At 30.6% G+C, this 21,735-nt stretch overlaps 1 protein-coding gene across 1 annotated transcript; it reads right to left on the reverse strand.

Moving 5' to 3' along the window:
* Positions 1-399: 399 nt before the first annotated feature.
* CPK13 (calcium-dependent protein kinase 13) lies at positions 400-10,007 on the reverse strand. The gene is made up of 7 exons (XM_012232452.4): positions 8,958-10,007; positions 7,570-7,713; positions 7,159-7,311; positions 4,010-4,125; positions 3,757-3,924; positions 986-1,216; positions 400-906 (listed from the first exon to the last, which is right to left on the reverse strand). Exons 1-7 carry the CDS (start codon positions 9,577-9,579, stop codon positions 757-759), a joined length of 1,584 nt encoding a protein of 527 aa, XP_012087842.1. The 5' UTR covers positions 9,580-10,007; the 3' UTR covers positions 400-756.
* Between the last annotated feature and the right edge of the window lie 11,728 nt (positions 10,008-21,735).

The raw sequence follows: 21,735 nt of genomic DNA on the forward strand, positions 1-21,735 counted from the left end.
AAAGGACAAATGGATTTTTCAATTAAAATAATTCGATACATGCTAAAACGACAAATAGTCATCTTTCGATTAAGTTTATTTAATTCATTCTTTTACATATTTAATCACCTAAAAAACATACATCAATTCAGTTACTTAAAATATCACATCCTGAAATTGAAAAAAATAATAATAATAATAATAATTTAAGCACTGAAGAGTTGAGCGAAAAAGAAAAAAAGAAAACAAATGTTGCAGATGTGCTAGTAGCGAACCCAATAACAAGTTAGACCCAACCCATGTACAAGCTATGGAAGCAAGACTTGTTCAGGTAAAACATCTACTCTATTTTGATTCAGAGTTTTGTTCATTCATTTATTTACTGAGAAGTGTGCGTTGGTTGAGGATGAGAGCGTCGAATTTGCAGCACAAAATGGAGCAATATGGCATTACTTCTTTCTTTGACGAGAATATACTACAGCCCTCCTATGGAGTTCAAAAACTCACATTGTCAACTGGAAACAATCATCTCACAAAAGGCTACAAAGACACTATTTTTACATAAATCAACATTTAGAGAAAGTGAGAGAGAGAGAGAGAGAGAGACAAGATGTTATCAGCCTCCAGAATGACGTAAGCTCTCACGCCAAAGGGATCCCACATAATCAAGAACCCCATCAAATAATCACAGAAGAAAGCAAGTCTAAGATGGACATTGACGGCTTAATACTTTCTTTTCATGGATAAATTAATGATTGCGAGCTCGTGTTTAGGCGTTTACTCACTCCCCAAGTTTAGCGAACCATCCTTCATTAACTTCATGCTTAGACTGTTAAATCTCCCTCTAGAGTAATGACGAGACGCCTTTCTCCAATCTGTTCCAGTTTTCATCATAGCAACAAATTCGTCGTAGCTGATTTTTCCGTCCTGCATGCATTCAAACAAGAATAATGTCAGATTTCAATCTGGCTGAATCAAAAGCCCGTGTATGCTATGGAAACTTCACCTTGTCTGTATCCACTTCATGGAAGATGTCATTTGCTACATCTGTACAATCATCTGCACCATCTTCCATCAAGGCATCTCGAAGCTCATCTGGTTCTATATAACCATTGCCATCCTTGTCAAAATAGGAAAATGCCTTGTGAATATGCTCATCATTGGCCATCCTTTGTAGATGAAGGGATATAGCAATGAATTCCCCAGAGTCTATCATACCTTTACCATTAGTATCTACCTGTTGTGAAACAATTTGACTATTCAAAACCAAAAGAAACTGACACTGAAATGATAAAAGATATTTTATTATTACCTTCCAAGACAAGACAAATGCACAGACAAGTGAACACATTTGTCACTGTAATTATATTTAGGCTTAACCACAAATTTATACACTAGATAAATTAGGCATGTAAATGAGCCGAGCTTTGGCTAGCTGTTGGCTCATCAAATAAGCTGAGCTGGGTGAGCTGGGCGAGCCCAAAATCATCAGGCTCCTAAAGAATATAGATATTTTATTATTATCTTTCAAGGCAAACACAAATATGAGCCAAGCTTGGACTAGCTCAGGCTCAGTCCATTAACAAATGAGCCAAACCGATTATCATCAGGGTTATGTAAAATTCACGAGTCTAAATGAGATTAATTAAGCTCAAAATTAATTTTAGATTGATTTACGTAATAAATTTAATAATTTAGACAGTATTAGATAGATTTTCATAATAAATTTAATAATTTACACATTATCCAAAAATTAAAATATATATGGAAAAAAATCAACTATTACTTAAAATTTTTTATAATAAATATGCAAACTTTAAATTATTTTTTTAACAAATCATTTTTGACCTGTATATTATTTATGCATAAAATTATAAGCAAAAATATCCATCATATACTTCAAATTAAATTATATGCCAGCTAGCTCATTATCTTATAAAACTAGCTGCTATCAACTATCAAGCCTACATGACCTAAATTTTGCTTAGCTCAGGCTTTAGTCATCTATTAAACGAGCTCAAGGGAGCTTTATTGAGCCAAGCTCCAAGTAGCTCATAACTAGCTTGAATCATTTGCAACCCCAGTCAGATTTCAGTTTTGACATGAATGTTTAAAATTATGGTCTCACATAATATAGAGTCTGATCCTTACTGTCCCTAAATTAACAATTGTTGTCCCTTTGGTTTGCTTAGAGGTGAGAACACATTGGCTAAAACTGAAAAATCGAACCAATCTAATTTGGTTTTTCAATTCAATTATTTGGGCTAACCAATTCGTTTCAATTTATGATTTGCAGCAACTTTAGTTACCAATTTTTGTTCAGTTGTAGAAAAAAAAAAAGCCGATTTTGCTAAGAAGGAACGAACCAGTTTGGTTTTAAAAATGTAATTCATTTTCAGTTTTATCGGTTTGGTTCAGTTAAGAAACTTCAGCAGCTTAAAGTTTTGCATGTGGGTGTAGCAATTAGACTTGCTAACTTTAAAATATTGGGGACCAAAGAGTATTTTAATGTAAACATCAAATATTTACAGCCACTGTTAGCCGAATAACAAAAAAACCCATGAGACAGCAACTTCTTTATTTTCTACCCTATTTTTCTTTTCCCTTCAAAAATATTTTTTCAGAAAGTATTTCAAAATCTTTTTCTGACTTGTATTTTGCTTTGCATTGATGTTAATCCGATTGGAGCGGATATTTGAAACAAAGGATTCATGTAGCCGACTCCAACTAATTCAAAATTAAAGCTTGGTTGTTGTATTTTTCTTCTCCACAAAAGAACATTAATTTCCTCCCCACTCCAGAAATAGAAAATAATAATAACAATAAACCACTTCCTTCCCAGCCCCCCTCTCTCTCTCTTGGAACTTATCCATACCTAACCACAAAGCTTACAAGCACATTGGTGAGTTGACAGAACTCTGCTGCATCCTAATCGAATCTCTAGAAAAATCTTAAAACGGGCACATAGTACCATCTTATTGCTGTTATATGCGGAGAGACAGAGAGGTTGGGTGAGGTGTGGCAAATGAACAAGTGAAAGTAAAGCAAGTTTACATGGGAAGAGTGTCAAACAGATATATTATCATCCAGGAGGAAAAATACAAAGGCCCATCAGGTGAAGCAATGACATTAAGGAAGTCTAGAAGTGGACTAAAAGGGTGGAAGTGGTTACATACAATTCTCACTTTTGAGAGTTCCCTATGTGATGATTTACAAGAAGATAGCACTAAGCAATCTTTACATAAATGCAAAAAGAATTCAGACAGGTTGAGAAGGGCAACAGAGCAATTTATATTGTTTTTCATTTTTACTGATGCTATTGAAGATTGATTGTTTTGTGAAAAAAAATAAAAATAAAAAACAGCTATTGCCACATGGATTCTTGTTCCTTAGACGTGACAAAAAATTAACAAAGAGCATCTATTCAAGCACATTTAAAGCTATGAGATTTCAGCTGCAACATTCTTGATATAATTTCTTAAGCCATTGGGTTAACTTGTAGAGTTGAATAGAGCATTTTGGGGAGGGATATCTGCAAGGAAAGACTGGTAGATGAATTGTTTCTAGGGCTACCGACCAAGAAAGAATTTAACTGGTTAGATAGTCAAGCTTTTGGTGCTCACATCATGTTTAAATTGTCAATGTCCAATGCCTAAGGTGTAGCTCTCAGTTACTTGCATAAACATCACAAATGGTCCAACAAAAACTTAAGATGTACTTGTTGCAACTATCCTTGTATTGTTGATTATAGTGAAAGCATAAAGCAAATCTACTCACAGATTCAATAAGCATTTGAACTTCAGATTCTGCAAGCTGCGAGTTAAAATTCCGGAGTCCAGCTTTCAATTCTTCAATTGAAACAATACCATCATTGTCAGTGTCCATCTTCCTGAACATCTCTTTGATATCTTCAACTTCTTCAATGGACAAGAAATCAGCAATAACCTACATGAAAGAGCCAACTGATTCATTTCTGAACATAAATATAACACGGAAATGAAGAGATGTAGTTTTTGGTTGAAAAACAAACCCTAAGGGCTTTTCTTTTGAATCTGTTCATCATTGAAAATTGCTTTAGTCTTGACTTGACAACATCACCAAGAGGAACATTTGGAGCCTTTTTAGCATTTTGGAGCCACGGGTGCTCTGCAGATGGAGTAATGAACATAATTAGCATTTATCATTCAAAAATAACCAAATTCATGACATACAGAGAACTTCAAAAGACCGAGCCTAGTGTTACGGTTTGTATGGCAAACTTGACATTTGCTATAATTTTCATTTCACAGGGTGAAAAGTTGAAAATTCACCTCGGAAATAAATTAGCAAGGAGTTTGACTAAGCTCCAAAATACAAGCCTGGATAGCATAACTAATAATTATGCACCGCACCACCTGTGGAACCTATGTTATCAGTAGTTATGTTTAAAACCAGTAAGCTTAATGAAACTTAAGCATTCACCTATGTTTCGTTTATATTCTAAAAACTCGTGACATAGTTGCTTGAAACACGTATAGGTCTGGGGTATATCATTTAGCTTATACAGAAGTATAATCTGACCTCACTAATGTATTAAATGAGAGACTTCTCTCCTTAAGCCATTAGGTTTCATTACCATTCATTTAAAAAGGTGTCTCACAAGGTCACATCCTAGATCCTCCATAAATAGTCCACAACTCCATATCTCTATAATACACATTCATTGTGGACCCAAAATACTGTTACAGGCCTCCATCTAATCTCTGACTGCCCTGTCAGAAGGCAATTTAATGTCCATAAATCTAGACATCTACACCTCAAGGTTGGCCCAAGCAGCAATTTTAACAATTTAGCCCTACCCATGTAACAAACTATCTTCCTTCATCCACTGAGCCTCATCATGTTTCCCTTAGAATGATGTTAATAAGTACTCTAAATCTTTCATATATAGCCATTATCTATGTCCAATGAAGTGAACAAAAATCCTATGACGAGGTGCAAGCTTAGTCAGTACACTAGTTAGGTTTGCAGCACAAATAAGTAAACCTAGGAGGACTTCTATTTTTCCAAGAGATTCCGTCTTTTAAGATCACTTGTATTTGATAGATGTTGAAAGACTACACCATCTAACTGAAACATTAGCATTTCCCAATCTATATACCAAATCATGCCCACAATTCTAAAACCATAATATTAGCAAATTTGTAGAGCAACTCTGTAATGTCACTTACCCATCAGAGCATATTGAAAATAAAAGTTTCATATAGCGAACTCCAACTAGTTTGGGACTAAGCCGTAGTTGTTGTTTGTTGTTGTCTCTAGTATCTATCATATGGGCACGACTCTTAGCAAAACAGTAAGGTTATTTTGATCTTTGAAATTGAAAGGTCTTGTTTCAAATCATAAAACAGTCTCTCTGCAAAATAGCAAGTGGAGGATTGCAAACTGGGAGCCTTGTCATCAAGGACAACCCAGAGTCTAGACATCTTTAGGCTTATTTCCTCCTAATAAAATTAGATCTATTGAGTGTTTACAAATTAATCAACTATATAGCATTCCTATGGCTAGTAATACAAGAAAATGTTCTCTATAATACATGTAATCTTTCTACTTTTAACAAAAAGAACATATAACACTTTTCTTTAGATAGAAGGTGAAATTTATCAAGAAAAAGGAAGATGAAATAAAATGAGGATAAAATGTCCTCCATGTAAAGGACGAAGGGAAACAGAAAAACTAGAGGGAAAGCCCAAGAAAACACTTAGTAGAGAACTGTTTTTATTGGTCACTTTAATACTGAAAAATAAGAGGAAAAAACTAGAAGATTAACGTAGCTTGAATCTCGAGTCCCCATTATATAAGAATTTTTTATACAAATTTGTTTTGTTGAAAAAAAAGGGACAAAGGAAAAGAAGGTTCTATGAAGAAAATGATAAAAAATTAAAAAGTGGGTTGGTAATCACATAAATCCTAAAATTTGCACCGAAGATTTAAACTTATGCCATTCTTTTAATTTATGCATTTTAATCGGGGATAGGATTTAAAATCATGTCACACGTTTCTATATTCAGTTGACACTAAATTGGTTAGTAACTGGATGAACAAGATAAATAGGATTTCAAGTATCCCACCTGAAGCTCTTGAAACCAATTCAATCCTCTCTCTCTCTCTTCCCCCCCCCCCCCCCCTCTCTTTTTCTCTCTCTTTTTTGTCTTCTCAAATTGCAAAACTTGTAGCCTGTTAAGGGGTTACGCAGATTCGAGCTGTCTCTGACCAAATAGTTAAAATCCTACTTAGACAACTTAGCCATAGCTATGCTAGCAAGCCAATTTAGTGTCAGCCAAACTAGATACACAACTAGTGACATGAGTTATACCCTTCGATGCAATTGTCAGCAGCAATTATTAAGAGTGGAATAAAACTGAAATTTTGTGAAAGTTCAGCACTTTGATCGGCCCGTATCTTCAATCACTTTGAATTATCCGTATCATATTCAGAATGTGCATTGCATGTTTTTCATGAGAATTTAAGTAAAAAACTTTTCCACATACGAGACCAAAAAGTATTCTTCAGTAACTTCCATCATGATAGGAGGATATCAGAAAAATTGACAAAAATGAAATACTGACATCTGAAAGATATCTGATTCTGAATATTGCTAACTGCTAAACTCTCAAACTCTGTGCGTGCAGCAAAGCTGCTATCCAAAAAATGCTGACTTCTCTCCACTTCAAAGAATAATATTATGAAAACATGTTTCACCAATTGTTAAAAAAAGAAAAAGCAAGATAATAAAGCAGTTCAATATATACAACATTTATCACAGACTAGATTCTCCAAAAAACAGAAAGAGTACTCACTAGAATCAGCCTTGTACGACTAATATGCTGGGTTAATGGGTTAGAAACTAAAAACATTTAACAGGATACTTACAAGAGTTCAGATATGTAATTTATCTTTTATTGCAAATTCACAATCACATGGCAGTATCTCAATCAGACTAAAAAATATACCAAAAAGGCAAGTCTTGAGACAATACCCAAAGACAGAATATATCCAATCAAAAACCACCTACCTATCAATAAGTACCCTGAAAGAAAAATGTAGCAGCAAAAGAAAAGGACGATTCCCAATTTTCTAACATGCAACTTGTTCATATTAAAAGATGATATCAAAGCAACATCAAACAGATGCAAGTACCTAGCACTTGCTTTGCAGTTAGTCGAAGCTTTGGATCTGGCTCCAACATTTGCTTGACTAGACTCTTAGCACTCTCAGAAATGTTTGGCCATGGATCCCGCTTGAAGTCTATAATCCCACGAAGAATGGCCTGTGCAACCCCTTGCTCTGACTCTGTAATTAAAATGCAGCTTAGCTAAATTGAAAGCAACTTAAGTTTCGAGAAAAAACTCACAAAATACATAATAAGTACAAAACAAAAAGGAAGAGTGGCAGGAAATACAATGACATAAGAGCGAAAAAGAATTTTTTAGAGAACAAATGTTGCAGGTAGACATGCCAGCACCCTTCTTTGCCCAATACACACACACACACACACACACACACACACACACACACACAACAAAAAAAAGGCATGAAGGATATAATTACCGGCCCAGAATGGGGGAACTCCACACAACAAAATGTAGAGAATGACCCCTGCGCTCCATATGTCAATTTCTGGTCCATAATTTCGCTTGAGCACCTCTGGAGCCATGTAATATGGACTACCAACAATTTCAGAGAACCTCTCACCTACAATATTCAGAAGACAGTAGGCTTGATCAGAATAACATTGTGAATATTCATACAAACAACCATAATCAATGAAAAATTATCAATGACTTAGACCACATGATCAATGCTTCATAACTTACTGACATTACAACTGAATTCTCGGAGTCCTGTTTCTTTCACATGAAACATTTTTCCAAAACTAATTAGGACAAGGAAAAGGTTCTACCCGGAACTGAGAGAAATAAGCCTTCATTTCCACAAGGATGTGGTAATTTTTTTTTACATGATTTCCGACATGAAATCATTTATGAGCTATGCAAAATGAGCTCCATATCCTGAATAACTTTAACATTGTATTTCGTAACATTTGAACTTTAGGCTCCATAGTGGCAACCTGCTCTCATCTCACACAGAATAATTAATCTGGTTGTTCATGGGAAATTTCAATAATATGCCTCAAACACTCTAACCAGACCTGGTGTCAAAAAGAATTGCAATCTAACAGTAATTATATTTCACATCTTTGAAGGAACTGCAGATTCATACATCTATGCCTATTGTAATGGAGTAGGTCAATTCAGAGTTTAAGTGCTTTGGGGCACTTTAATGTTAACGTCCATTGAGTCTTCAGAGTGCACTCACACTATCCTTTTTATGTAAGAACTAGTCAACCAATATTCAAAATGCTGCGGCATGGAAGCTGGATTTGTTTTTTCTTGATGATTTTTCTTCTATCTTCGCATATAATTTTGCAATTCAATTCATCAAAAAGCTAATTTGACATGTCTATGAGGTTCTACACCAACATACCTACGAACCCAATATTCTGAATAGAATAAAAGGTAGCATTTTCTTGGCATTGCAAAGGATATATAATGTATCGGTTTTCTTTTACTCCAATAACTTAACGAGGCAATTTCGTTAAAATCAAATAACTTCAGTATCTTACTTCTGTATACTTGTAACGTCAACTAATAACACAATCTTTATTTTTAGTTACCGTTCATCTACCGCACAGCCATCTTAACCCAATTTAATTATCCACGATTGCTCACAGATCTCAGTATATTGCTCATAAAAATTTTCCAGGTCAAAAAGTAAAGTTGAAAATGGAAATTTATCCATTTATCCACAAAAAGGAGAGTTGGAGGTAAACACATTACTTATCCTCCTTTTCTAGTACCAGACTCAGCAATTCTAATATTAAACATATCATCCCCCGATACTATCCAAAACTAAAACCTTAAAATTGGAGTTCTCACCTGGCTTGAAAAAAATAGACAAGCCAAAATCAATGGCCTTCAAAGGCGAATTCTCCTTCTTATTTGCAAACAGAAAATTCTCCGGCTTCAAATCTCTATGAATCACTCCGTGCTTGTGGCAGAGCTGCACAACCTCCACAATCGTCCGTGTGACTGCCGCAGCTGCTCTCTCCGTATAATGCCCTCTAGCCACAATCCTATCAAACAACTCACCTCCTTCACACAACTCCATCACCAAATGCACCGCATTGTCGTCCTCACAAGCTTCCTTCAAGCTCACAATGCTAGAATTCCTCGGCAAATGCTTCATTATCGCCACTTCGCGTCTCACATCTTCAATATCCACAGCAGTTCTCAGTTTCCGCTTCGAGATACTCTTACAAGCCAGTAACTCTCTACTATCCCTATCAATACAAAGATAAGTAACCCCAAACTCACCACGGCCAAGCTCCCGATCGACAAGATACTTCTCTTCAATATTCTCTTTAGGAACACCAGTAAGAACAGTAATCGGCGCCTTCTTAGCAGCTGCAGCATCTTTCTTGCTATGATCATGACTAGAGAAGTTGGATTTCACATCTTCTCTAGCAACGGCGGCCGGAGATCTACAGCAATTCCCCATTAACAAAAGCTATTTAGTAACAAAAAGCTCCGATTCAGTACGGATCTTGTAGAGAACGAAGGTTGAGTTTCACTTTCACATTCTACAAGCGAAACCAGAGGCCCTACCCCTAATTGTAGAGATAGAGAGAGAGAGAGAGAATGAAAAAAGGGTAATGCTGTGATATTAGTGAGGTGAGTACGGTGGCTTTTGCGAAAGAGTTCGTCTTTTGATATTTTTTAGTATTATATTTTATTATTTATTTAATTTTTTAAACAATTATAAATTTATCGTCGTCTTTGGTTCTGTGACTTTTGTCGGCTATTCGAGGTCGGAACGGGACGGTGCCACGGTGGTGTGGTGGGTAGCAACAGAGAGGATGGGTTATGGCTTCATACTACAGTGTAGACAGAGAGAGAGAGAGAGAGAGAGAGAGAGAGGATTTGTTTAATTGTTTGGAATTAGCATTTCCAAATCTTTATTTTAAGTTTTTAACGAGGTCCAGAATAAGCATAAATAATTAATTAATTAATAGTTTTTTCAGAACAAATGAGTATAATATTAAATTTTAAGTTTTCAATAAAGCCCCTCATTTTCTGTATATTTTATTTATTTTTTGATTGCTTGTTTTTCATTTAAATTAGGTCCTAAATGAAGATCAGAAGCTTATAATGTCAAAGTAACGACGTTTTATATGAAATTTACTTAACTAGTCTATGAATTTGAAAAATATATTCGTAAATAAAATTTTAATTAATAATCAAATCATATTATAAAATTTATTTTATTTCAAAAATTTATAAATTTCATTTTAAATATATTTTCCCTTACTAATTTATACTTACTCCTGCTAAGTTTATGGTTAGTTCACAAATTCTATTAATTTTACTATAGTTTAACCTCTAGATATCTAATTGATAATATTGAAAAGGTAAAATTTTTATCAATTGCGTTACCATAATATTTAGCAAACAGACCCAATTTAGATTTATAGTACAAAACAATATTTATATCAAGTGTAAACTTTCGAATTAATAAATAAATCTCAAATTTTTTTAAGAAAATCAATTATATCAACCAACCCGACAGGTGTTAGGCAGATGCTATTATTAATTGTATCTACATGAAAACATTATATATTAATAGTGTAGCAATAAGCTTATTCGATATTTTCTCTTTTCCAAAAAAAAAAAAAAATTACTTTCTATTTTCATGCAGATTAAAAAATAACAATTATTATAATTAAAGAACAATTTAATTTATATAACTTTTCTATTATGCCCATTTTAAATAATACCTGAGCAATTATTATATTGAAATAATAAATAAGAATTAATGATGATTAATGAAAATAAGATAAAATTTAATAAGGGTATGGTAAACAATTTAATAATTAATTATAATGCAAAAAAGAAAAGTGGACTATATTTTGAAACAAACCAAAAAGTAATGATGAATTATTTTTTTGGTACGGAACGAGTATATTTAATAGTATAATAATTAAGTTAATTTATTCTACTAGGAAATTTTATATATCATATATATATATATATATATATATATATATATATATATATATATGTATATATGTATAACCCAAATTAATAGTTTGCAATTAGATAATTTTTGTTTTACCATTAAAGTAAATTACAAGAGGAAAAATTGCATCATATTAATGGGTCACTCCTAATTTTTGTATTTTTTTTTGGCTAAATACCTTAACAAACGCTGTTGGTGGTATTTCTCAAATCGCATGATCATATTGTAAGTTTTTTTAATATTAAAATTTTAATATTTCTTCTTTTACATTTATTTTTCTATTAACTTGACGAAAAAAATATAAAAACTAGATAGAAAAAACCTAAAAGTATAATGAAGGTAAAACATAAGAAAAATTAATATATTTTAAAAAATACATATACCGATTAGTTGTATTTTATAAAGTATAGATATTATATTGTAATGTTTCCATTACATGCTTATGCAGCGAATTCCTATATACAATTGTCGAATCCTAATAAAGATAAACGGTAGAGATGTGAATGATTTGAATAATAGTAGAAAAAATATAAGTTTCGGAGAAATTTTTTAAAATTGATTAAGAATGGCGAGAACAAGAAATATATTTAAAAAATAGAAGAAAAGTGGAAAGAAATATAAAAAAGAAGGGTTTGCGAGAATTAAGAAGAGAAGATGCTACTTGTTGTCTCTTTTATTTGCAAGTATTTGAATTTAAGGTAGTCTTGTTGTTTGTCTCCTTTTGTGTTCGTTAGTTTAAACTTTAAAAGGCTAAGTGGGTCTCATTTGACACTCTACCAACCGTCTTCTTTTATTCTTTCTCTTCTATGTTGCTTGGATCAATTGAATTCTTGAGTAGTATTTGATTGGAGTGGGAATAATAATATCAACAACTTAAATATCATTTCTTTTGATAATTACTTATAAAAATAAATAGTGTTTTTCTTTTTTCTTTTTATTAGCAAACAGCGAAATAAATTATAAATTAGCCAGATTTTTATATTGAATAAAATTATCTAAATGATTTGTAAGATTGACGTTCAATAAATAATTTGCTATTCTAATGAGAATTTTTTTTGCTTCTTTTAAGAATTGTTCAGTAAAATTAGTTATTTTCCTAGCGTTTTATCTTATTTTACTAAGATTTTATAAAAAACATTAGAGGGAATAACATTTCATAATTCACTCAACATAGCCTAAAATTTTTAATTGTGTTTTAAATTTTGTGTGTTTTATGGTTGATGGTCACAAATAGCCAGCTTAAGGTTGGCTCAAAACACACTTAGAAAGGACAAAAGAGGAAAATAACATATTTTTATTATGTAGATAGTAGTTTCGAGTGTAGAATATCTTCCCAAGATCTTTGTCCCAATAAAATTATTAGGATCAAAGTATAGATCACATGTATTTACAATTTAAAACCATTTTGGTCATATAATTAATTGCAAGAAATCGATCACTGCCGTTTTTCTTTGATTGGCTGCTGCTTCAATTTATTACTTGCAAGGAATATATGGTTGGAGGATAATTTTTTTTTTTTTTAAAGTAGGTTGGAGGATAATTAATTGTACAAAAAAACATTTGCGGGGTTAATCACTTTATGTTATGGATTTGATTTTCCGTAATGTAAATTCTCCCAAACCAATCAATTTGCCTCTGAAGACAATTTGAGATTAATCAAGTTTGTAAACTGTTAAAAACGGACACGGACCTTGATATCTTATGCAAATATAAAAAAAATAATAAGGAAAATTAATAAAGAAATAATAAAAAAAAAACTTATTTCATTGTTCATTATTTTTAGAATAATTTAGTATAATCCCATTCTTATGAATAGAAGCTTTTTAGAATGATAATATTAGGATTTGGATGATTTTTGTAGTGCAAACAATTTAAATTTATTATTAATTTGAAAAAGTTTAACACAAGTCATTTATTTTGATAAGTATAGTTAGATTGTGTATCTAAAGCATTATGAATTATAAACTTGAACAATCAACTGGGCCGAATTTGGGCTTAGGTTCAAATATCTGAGCCTGGCCCATCATGTATAGTCGCAATTAAAATTAAAGTAAAATATTATTCATCATTCCTGAACTGACTTCAAGATTAAGATTTGGACACTAGGAAAAAAAATCCCCCAATTCGTTGCCAAATATTGATCGATTACTAATAAGTATAGTTAGAATGCGTATGATGATAAAACTTGACGGTAATTTATGAAAAAAAATTTTACTTGACTAGTAATTTTAACCAAAGAGCCAATCACCCTGAACCTGAATGGCTAAGGAGAGGAAAATGTTATGAGTTTTATCCTCCTTCCCAACATTAGGTTTAGGTTTTAATGTAATTTATATTTGAAATTATAATTTTATAAGTCTGCTTCAGCTACTGGATTATTTTAAGATTGCATTAGTAAAAAAAGAAAAAAAAATTACCCAAAGTAAAAAACACAATCCTAGAGGAATCATATAATTGTTAGCAGTTATGAGGCCAGGTAGGCTCCACTGAGGCCATGGGCCTTGTTGGCAGGCAATTTGTAGAACAAAAAGGTAAAGCAGGTGATGGGTATTCAGTTCCACTGAAATCAACCACATTATCATTGCCCTGTTGAAAATTATTTATTATCCATACAGAACCTGTATGAATGAACCATATCTCTTTTATAAGGATCAAAATTTTTCTGTTTTTAAATTTTTGTTTATTAATTTATTAGACAATTTTAAAGTTTATTTTGTTTGAATTGTCTAGAAAAATCTTGCTCTTATGTTTCAAATGTTGATGTTTCATTTGATTGTTTCTATTTCTTGAAATGATGCAGAGTGTAGAACAAAAAGTCCACTTGACCAACAACCTTATTTTTATGTCAAATCATTTGTTTTTATAAGATGTTTCAACCTTATAAAATTATTTTCAGCAATGTTTACTATTCTGCAAGACAATTAAAATTTTTATTATTTAGTAAGAAAACTTTTTTTTTTTTTTTTTTTTTTTGTCATCAAGATAAACTCACATCCACAAATTAAAATACAAGTTTAAAATATTCTATTTTTCTTTTCATTATTATTATTATTAAAAAAATGGGATATAAAAAAAAAAAAAAGAAAAAAGAAAGATGGAGGTGAAACTTTATTCCAGCTAGTGCCTTATGATAAAAAAACTCCAGGAAACAATTTCAACTTAATCCAATTTTAAAATCCCACTCCAATTCCCAAACAATAAGGGTAATTAAGCAAACGGTTAGTATGGTTGAAACTGAATCGGATCAAGATGAAAGATAAAAGTAAAAGTTGGTATCTGAATCGACTCGATTTGAATCGGTCGGTTAATTTGATCAATTTTGATCGGTATTTATCATATATCATTTCTATTTTAATTTTAGCCAATTAAATTCTATAAAACTGACTTGAACCAATAGTAACTTCAGTTCAAACTGATTAACCTGATAAAATTTGACTGAAATGAACTGTGAATCGTTTCATCAGTTTGGTCGATGGTTTTGCACACGCCTACTAAACATTCTAATTAAAATAAATAGTTGGAAATTCAAATTCTAAATACCTACTTTTAACTTTCATCCAAACAAAAATAGGTTTCAAAAACTTCTTTCCTTTCCTTTCAAAAAAATTCAAAGATGCACATCAAAGATGAATTTGGTATGCTTTGAGTCAAAGCAATGAGTTAAACCTAATTTTTGATTTTTTTTTTTTTTAATAATAACAACTTTGAAATAATAGATGGAAGCTTAAAATGTAAGATTGTATGGAAAAATGAGGATGAAATCAATTACATTTTGTTTTATTACTCAATGAAAACCATGTAAATAGGTGTAATATTATATTTATCTTCATCATTGAAAGACTGAATGGATTTCTATAATTCATTGATGCCTTGTCGAGAGAGAAATCCCTTCATAAGTGAATCATGTGGGTTAGTGTTTGACTCTTTGCTTTCCATAATTTTACTCTTATCAAATATCATATCATGTTTGCTATTTAGGTCATTGCTATTGGTTTTAGTTTGTACACTCCGTCGTCCCATGTGCTTGCCATCAAATTTTACTGTAACATCAAAAAATTAAAAAAAAAAAAAAATTACTATTTAACTTTTCAATTATATTTAAACACATTAGTCATATGTTTATTTTCAAATTTTAATTATATAATTTTCAATTTTTTTTTCTTCTGAGTACTGGGGAAAGGAATTTATTGAATTTGCAAAATGCAAAATATCAAAAGTTTACTGGCTCGATTAATTTAAATTTATACAGATATATCCGGTAAAAAAGGTAAAACACTATATTTTGAGTGTTTAAAGGGATTCTACGTATATTTGTTTGAAAAGTTCTGTTTGAGGCTCCTTTGCTACCCTAAGGCCCAGTTTTGGTAGCTCTTCTTGGGCTTATGTTTTGCATGGATATTCTTATTTGATTTTTCATTTTGACTGTACTGCTCCTAGCAATGCTGTAATCTTCTTGGCTGTATTTATTTATGAAGAATAACTTTTCTTAAAATATTTTTAAAGGAAATTTTACAGGCAAATTATTTTTGATTTTTATTGTCACATTGAAAGTTAATTTAAAAATATTAAAATTTAAATTTATAAAAGTATATAAATGTTTAGAATTCTATAGAAATTTTTATATTTTAAGAATTTATTGTTGGATGTGGCAAATAATACATAAAAATAACAAATTATAGTAATTGATGGTGACCAATGACATACCTGACTGTGATCGGCAACGATATTGATTAGCAGTGATTAGTAATAATAATTAGGGTTGCGCGAACTGAATCAAATCGATAAGACTGAAAATCAGATTATAAAGTTTTTTTGAACCGAACCAAAATTAAATTATGTATTGAATCAAATCAAAATTGACTTGTTGTTTGAGTGTGTGCTTTTTCCCATAATTTTAACTCTTACAAATTAAGTTTGCAATTTGGGCCTTGCTATTGGTTAGAAGCACAAAAGAAAAGTAATGTGCTTATTATCTTCAATTTGTACAGTAAATTGAAACGGCTTCTTCAAGGTTTGTTTGCTAACATCAAAGGCCCAGCTTTGGTTTTCCTAAGAAGAAAATAGAACTTAAAGAAGCCCATTTTCTTACTGACTTTATGGCCCTGTTAGACACAAGTGTTTGAAGTAGAATTTAGTGTTTTGATATGGTTGAAATACTATATTTTTAGTGTTTTGATATAGTTGAAACACTATATTAATTAATAATTATAGCGTTTGGTAATACAATATCTACCGTTTAGAGTTTGAAACAATATTTTATGGAAGGTTATCTTCATTAACGTTTAGCGTTTTATAATTTATTTATGACATCTATACACATCACTTATCTTTACTTTGTTTCCCGCTTTTATACTCTTTTTTATCATTTTATATTAAACTGTTATTTGAATACTATTGTTCTAAACCGCTATATAATCGTTAACCATTAATAATTAACCACTAATAAAACAGCTGACAGATGTGAAAATAACTGATAACTACTAGAACAGATAAATTTTTCGATCGGACCCTGTACGGTAAACAACAATCCTAGTACACATGCCAGTGGGTCAGAAGGTAATAAGAAATTGAAGATGCTAGTTTTAAAAAATTGTTAATTAATAATATTTTTTACTTAGTTAACAAATCAAAATATCTTCAAACCTTAATAAAATAAACTAGCTCTTTTTATTTTTTATTAGTACCGATTAAAGATTTTATATTGGTGAAATTTGAACTTTTTCTTTATTGATCAACAACCTTTGACCTCATTTAGAGAAGATAAATTAACTAATAATAATATGTCAAATGTCTAAAAAAGAAAAGTCAAGACAAAAAAAGAGTTGGGCAGCGAGAAGTGTCAAAGTGAAATGGTTATAAATTTTAATTGAAAAAAAAATTTATCTATCAAATATAATTTTTCTCCACTATTGTATTCGCTTTACTGCAAAACCAATATTTTTATAATCAGGTTTATTGGAAAAATAAATAAATAAATTATATCCTTAGTATGCTTCGTTGGCTTCATTATTCATTAATCTCAAACGAATTCATACTAAATCAAATTTAATTCTAAAATGTATTTTTGAATAAGTCGTATTTTGGAAATTTTGATAATTAAAAAAATTGGTTCAACTTATATTTCGTTTTCAAAATCACAATATATTTTAATGTCTGTTTGATATAAATTTATTTCTTTTTATTTTTAAAAATAGTCAATGACAAAAATTTTTAGAAAAATAAAAGAATGGATAGTTTTATGATGAAATTTTGATTTTTATTTTAATCCCTCCATCTCTTCATGTCATGCTAATACTTTTAACAGATAACCAATGGCTTAATAAGTAATTTTGCCCTGAACTTATGCGTTCAATTTTGTGGCATCATTAAATTTGCAGGGACCTGCTTGAAATTATCTATTTTAATAATAATTGTCTCTTGCTATGTTGATAAAACACGTGCACAAAAGTTTCAAACGTCTTATCAAGAGTGAGACTGTAAATATTGTCTACATGAACCGCAGAAAAAGAAAGGTTATTTATGTCTTTTGATGGCATTCTTGAAAAGACCAAAAATCCACAAAAAGTGAAACAAATTGTGCTTGTTGTCTATGGATAAAAGCGTCAAATCTGATTATTTGCCAGCAATTAGCTACTATGCTTGTTCTTTTGAGAATTTGTTTGTTTCCGAGAAAATATAGAGCAGGAAAAGCAAATGCAATGTTTATTTTCTAAAATATATCTCTAAACCAATTTTAAGAAGATAAAAATGTTCAAACAAAATCAAAAATTTCATTTAGAATTGTATCATTTTAAGTACATAATCAAATCTCAGAGTTAAGGTTACCACTTCAACCTCCATTATTATCGTTGCCGTTTCCATAAATACTGTTGTTGTCATTACCTCTGTTGTCTCAAGCTTGAAAAGCTTTGGATGAATGAGTAAAAAAAAGAAAGTTAAAAGAATGATTTTAGGGATTTAAAAAAGGAAAAGGGACAATAGCGAAATAATTGGGATTAAAGATACGAGAATTCTTTGGATATTGACTTGTAAAAGCAAAGCAATGAAGATGTGTCACAGTAGCCATTTTTTTGGGATCAAAACTCAACTCCTAAAACAAATAAATAAATAATCTTTGGTATTTTTTTTTTTCTCTGGTACTTAATATATCTTGAGTGATATGATATCATTTTATTCTTATTTGACACTTCGTCAACGCGCGTGTTTGAATTTCTTTTTTGTGCTGAACAAAAGGCATAATATTAACAAAAAATATAACTTCAATAATATTATAAATCCTCGCAAAATTAAAAGTATCACAAAATTAAATACGTAAACTTAAAAAGCAAATTCATCGATGCGCGTCTTTGAATTTCTTTATTGGCAATTTCCTCGGTCATAAGCCGCAACCATATGAAATGAACACAGAATAGACATCACATAAAAATTTTAATTGGGGTAATGAAAACATAGACAAAAACGCTGAATAGCAGTGTAAATCTATAATGATGATTATGGCCATGTGTCAAGTCTCTTGTTTAGGTAGCGTTCACGGTTCAACCTCCAAAGCGATCATGAATTTGCGATCACCAAGCAATTTGGGTCAATTTGGCATGGAAAATACATAATAATAATTGGTTGCAGGACTAAAGACAGAGTGATGGGTCATAAGTCATAAACGAGATCGGTCAAGGACAAAATGTTGACAATAATGTCAAGCCAGACAGTTCGTCTGCACATTTTGTCCGAGGAAACGGAAAACCGAAAACCTTTTCCGTTTTCACATATTTAGGCACATGATGCTTGTGTATGGCTTGGCATGGATTAAAACCGCAAGTAACCCCCCTTTTTTTTTTTTTTTTCTTTTTAAATTCTTTTACAAGTATTCTCACTCTTTTTTTTTTTTTTAAATACGCAACAACTTTTTAAAATCATAATTATGACCATAAATAATTCAAATTGAGTCAAGCTCAAATTTGTCTTGTTTAAAAGTAGTTAGACTCAAACTTAGCTCGATAACTATAAACTAATTGAGCTTGAATTGGTGAAATCAAAATAACATCGTTTCTTAATATAGGTTTAATTAATTTTGGCTAATTGAGGTAATTTGCAAGTTGGATGAGTTGAGCTTGAGCTCAGGTCATTTATCAAACGTGCTTGATAACTCAACTCGAGCTCGACTTGATAAGCTTATCAAACTAGTTCGAGCAATTCATGAACAGTTTGAATTATTTACAACTCTATTCATAACTGTGCTTTTCTATTTATGAATTCTTAACTTTGCACAAATCGTCATTTTCTTTTTTAATTGTAATAGTTTGAATATGTAATATATAGAATTTTGTGCTATTTTCAAATTAATTTTGTCAAACGTTTTTTTTTTTTCTATGTCAGAATTGAAATCAGCAAAATAGAAGGTACCTCTTATTATTGTTTTTTATGGATATTTTTTTTTATATATAGAATTTGAAGTTTTGAACCTAACTTTAGTATGGAAATTTCAAATCTTAACCATTAGGATGTTTCCCTAGAATTTCTATAACTTTAACGTAAGTTAAATAAATTTAAACGTCAGATATTATTAGGATTTATTTCCTATTTTGCTGAACGTAATATTATCTATAGTCAAACCATAAATGGTATACGTTTTGTCCTTATAAATTAACATTAAATGATTTATTTTGTTCTAAGGCACAACACAAAATTACTAATGATTGAATAAACTAAACAAAGAAAAAAAAATTGTACATATATAGCTACCTATTAAAAGATTATCTATCAAAAAAAAAAAAAAAATAATGAATAGGGTTTTAGTCTAGTAGTAAAGAGACTCTCGAAATTAAAAAAATAAGAGGTCTCAAATTTAATTTATCCTTTTATTAGATTATATTTCAATCATTTTTAATTATTATTATTTGATGAATTTATATATTATTTGAAAATTTTCAGTTTTTTTTTTATCGATAGACTAATTATTGATAAAAGAATTAAGTGTTACTTAGCTATTTCAAAATATATAACGCTTAGTCAAAAATTAGCATTGATTGTACATTTAAATTTCAAGATTTTCGTTCAGTAATCATTTATTCATTCCTTGTTCGGACAATGATAGTTATATCTTTTTATATCTAAAAATGTGTACATAAATACAAAGGGATATACAATTTACAATTTCTTATACTCTAATCTAGTCTTATACCTAATTTTCTGCTTCCACTTTAATAAATTGCAATTAGTTATATAAATTGCATTACTGTAATAATGTAAGACGTATATATTATATATCACTAGCAAGAAAGAAAGAAAAAAATGAATTTGATAAACAGCTTGAACTCATTTCATTCAATATCGAACCGACCTTTATAAGTCAAATCTCAATTAACTACAATTTGACTCATTTATTATTTATTTAAAAAAAAAAAAAGAAAAGAAAGATAACTCTTTGCTTATGATTCACGTGCTCATTTTCAAAAATTGATAAAAAATTAAGTTAATACATTAATTTTTTTTAATAAAGTCGTCATATTTTAGTCTATACAATCCATAGTTTAACCATACATCTAGATGAAAACGGGAAAATGCACACCCATGAGCATGGATATTTATACATAAATTTCCCAATTTAGCCTGTTGGTCTAATATTTTTACCATGCGAAGAAAAAACTTCAAAAAATTTTCCATCGTTTGGCGCCGTATCTTTGACATGTAGCATTTCTTTTATCATATGTCTTAATTCTGATGTCATTCCATAAAAAGTTAGGCGTTATGGTTTAATTGATTTTTTTTATTAATGTAAAAGATATAAAATTTTAAATTTAAATTCTCTCGACTTTAAATATTTTCACTAATTTACAACTACTTCATATTATGTAGCCAACAATATTATATCAATCCATTAGCCCTACTCATGAATAAAAAAGAGATAAACAATTTGACTACGATAAAAATATAATTATATAGTTAAATAGTTTATGTTATTATATATTACCAAAATTTCTTATCAACATTGTTAATATTTAGATTAAATCACTAAAAAAAATTCTAAACTTTCACAATTTTAGCAAATTTACCCAATATTTTTTATTTTATTAGTTATTACTTATTTTCCTTATCAATTATGACCTCTATCGAGAAACCTTTAGTTTGTTGCTTATTTGATCGTTAGTTGATCCCACAGTATGTTAGCTCACATCCACATAGTTATTATTTGGTCTTTCATCCTTATTTTTAGAATCTATAAGTTGGAAGATTGCGTTGTTAGAAAAAATATTCTCCTCATCCCCACCACAAGCTTGAAAGTAGTTTGGTATATGGTTTACAATAACAGAATCTTGATGGATCATCGATGAGTAACTCACATTGTTGCAATCTCAAGATTTGCCAAGCAGGTTTCTTAGTTCATGGAACGGTATCACTCAACTGCATCAAACCGGATTCTGAATGGGAACCATAATTGAAAATAAAAAATAAATATAGGATATAAAATTAAAAATATCGGCCAAATTTAAAAGAGACTCAAAATTTCATATCCTTGGACTTTCAGAAACGATTTTATCACGAGAAGCGTGCAACATGGCCTTTGTATAACCTAGCTGTGTTTTCTTCTCCCTCTCTCTTTTCTTTTCACATATTCTAGTGATTTCTAATTCATGCGGGAAG

The sequence above is a fragment of the Jatropha curcas genome, chromosome 2, assembly GCF_041381405.1.
Source record: "Jatropha curcas cultivar XTBG-Jc1 chromosome 2, XTBG_Jcur_1.0, whole genome shotgun sequence".
NCBI lineage: Eukaryota > Viridiplantae > Streptophyta > Magnoliopsida > Malpighiales > Euphorbiaceae > Jatropha > Jatropha curcas.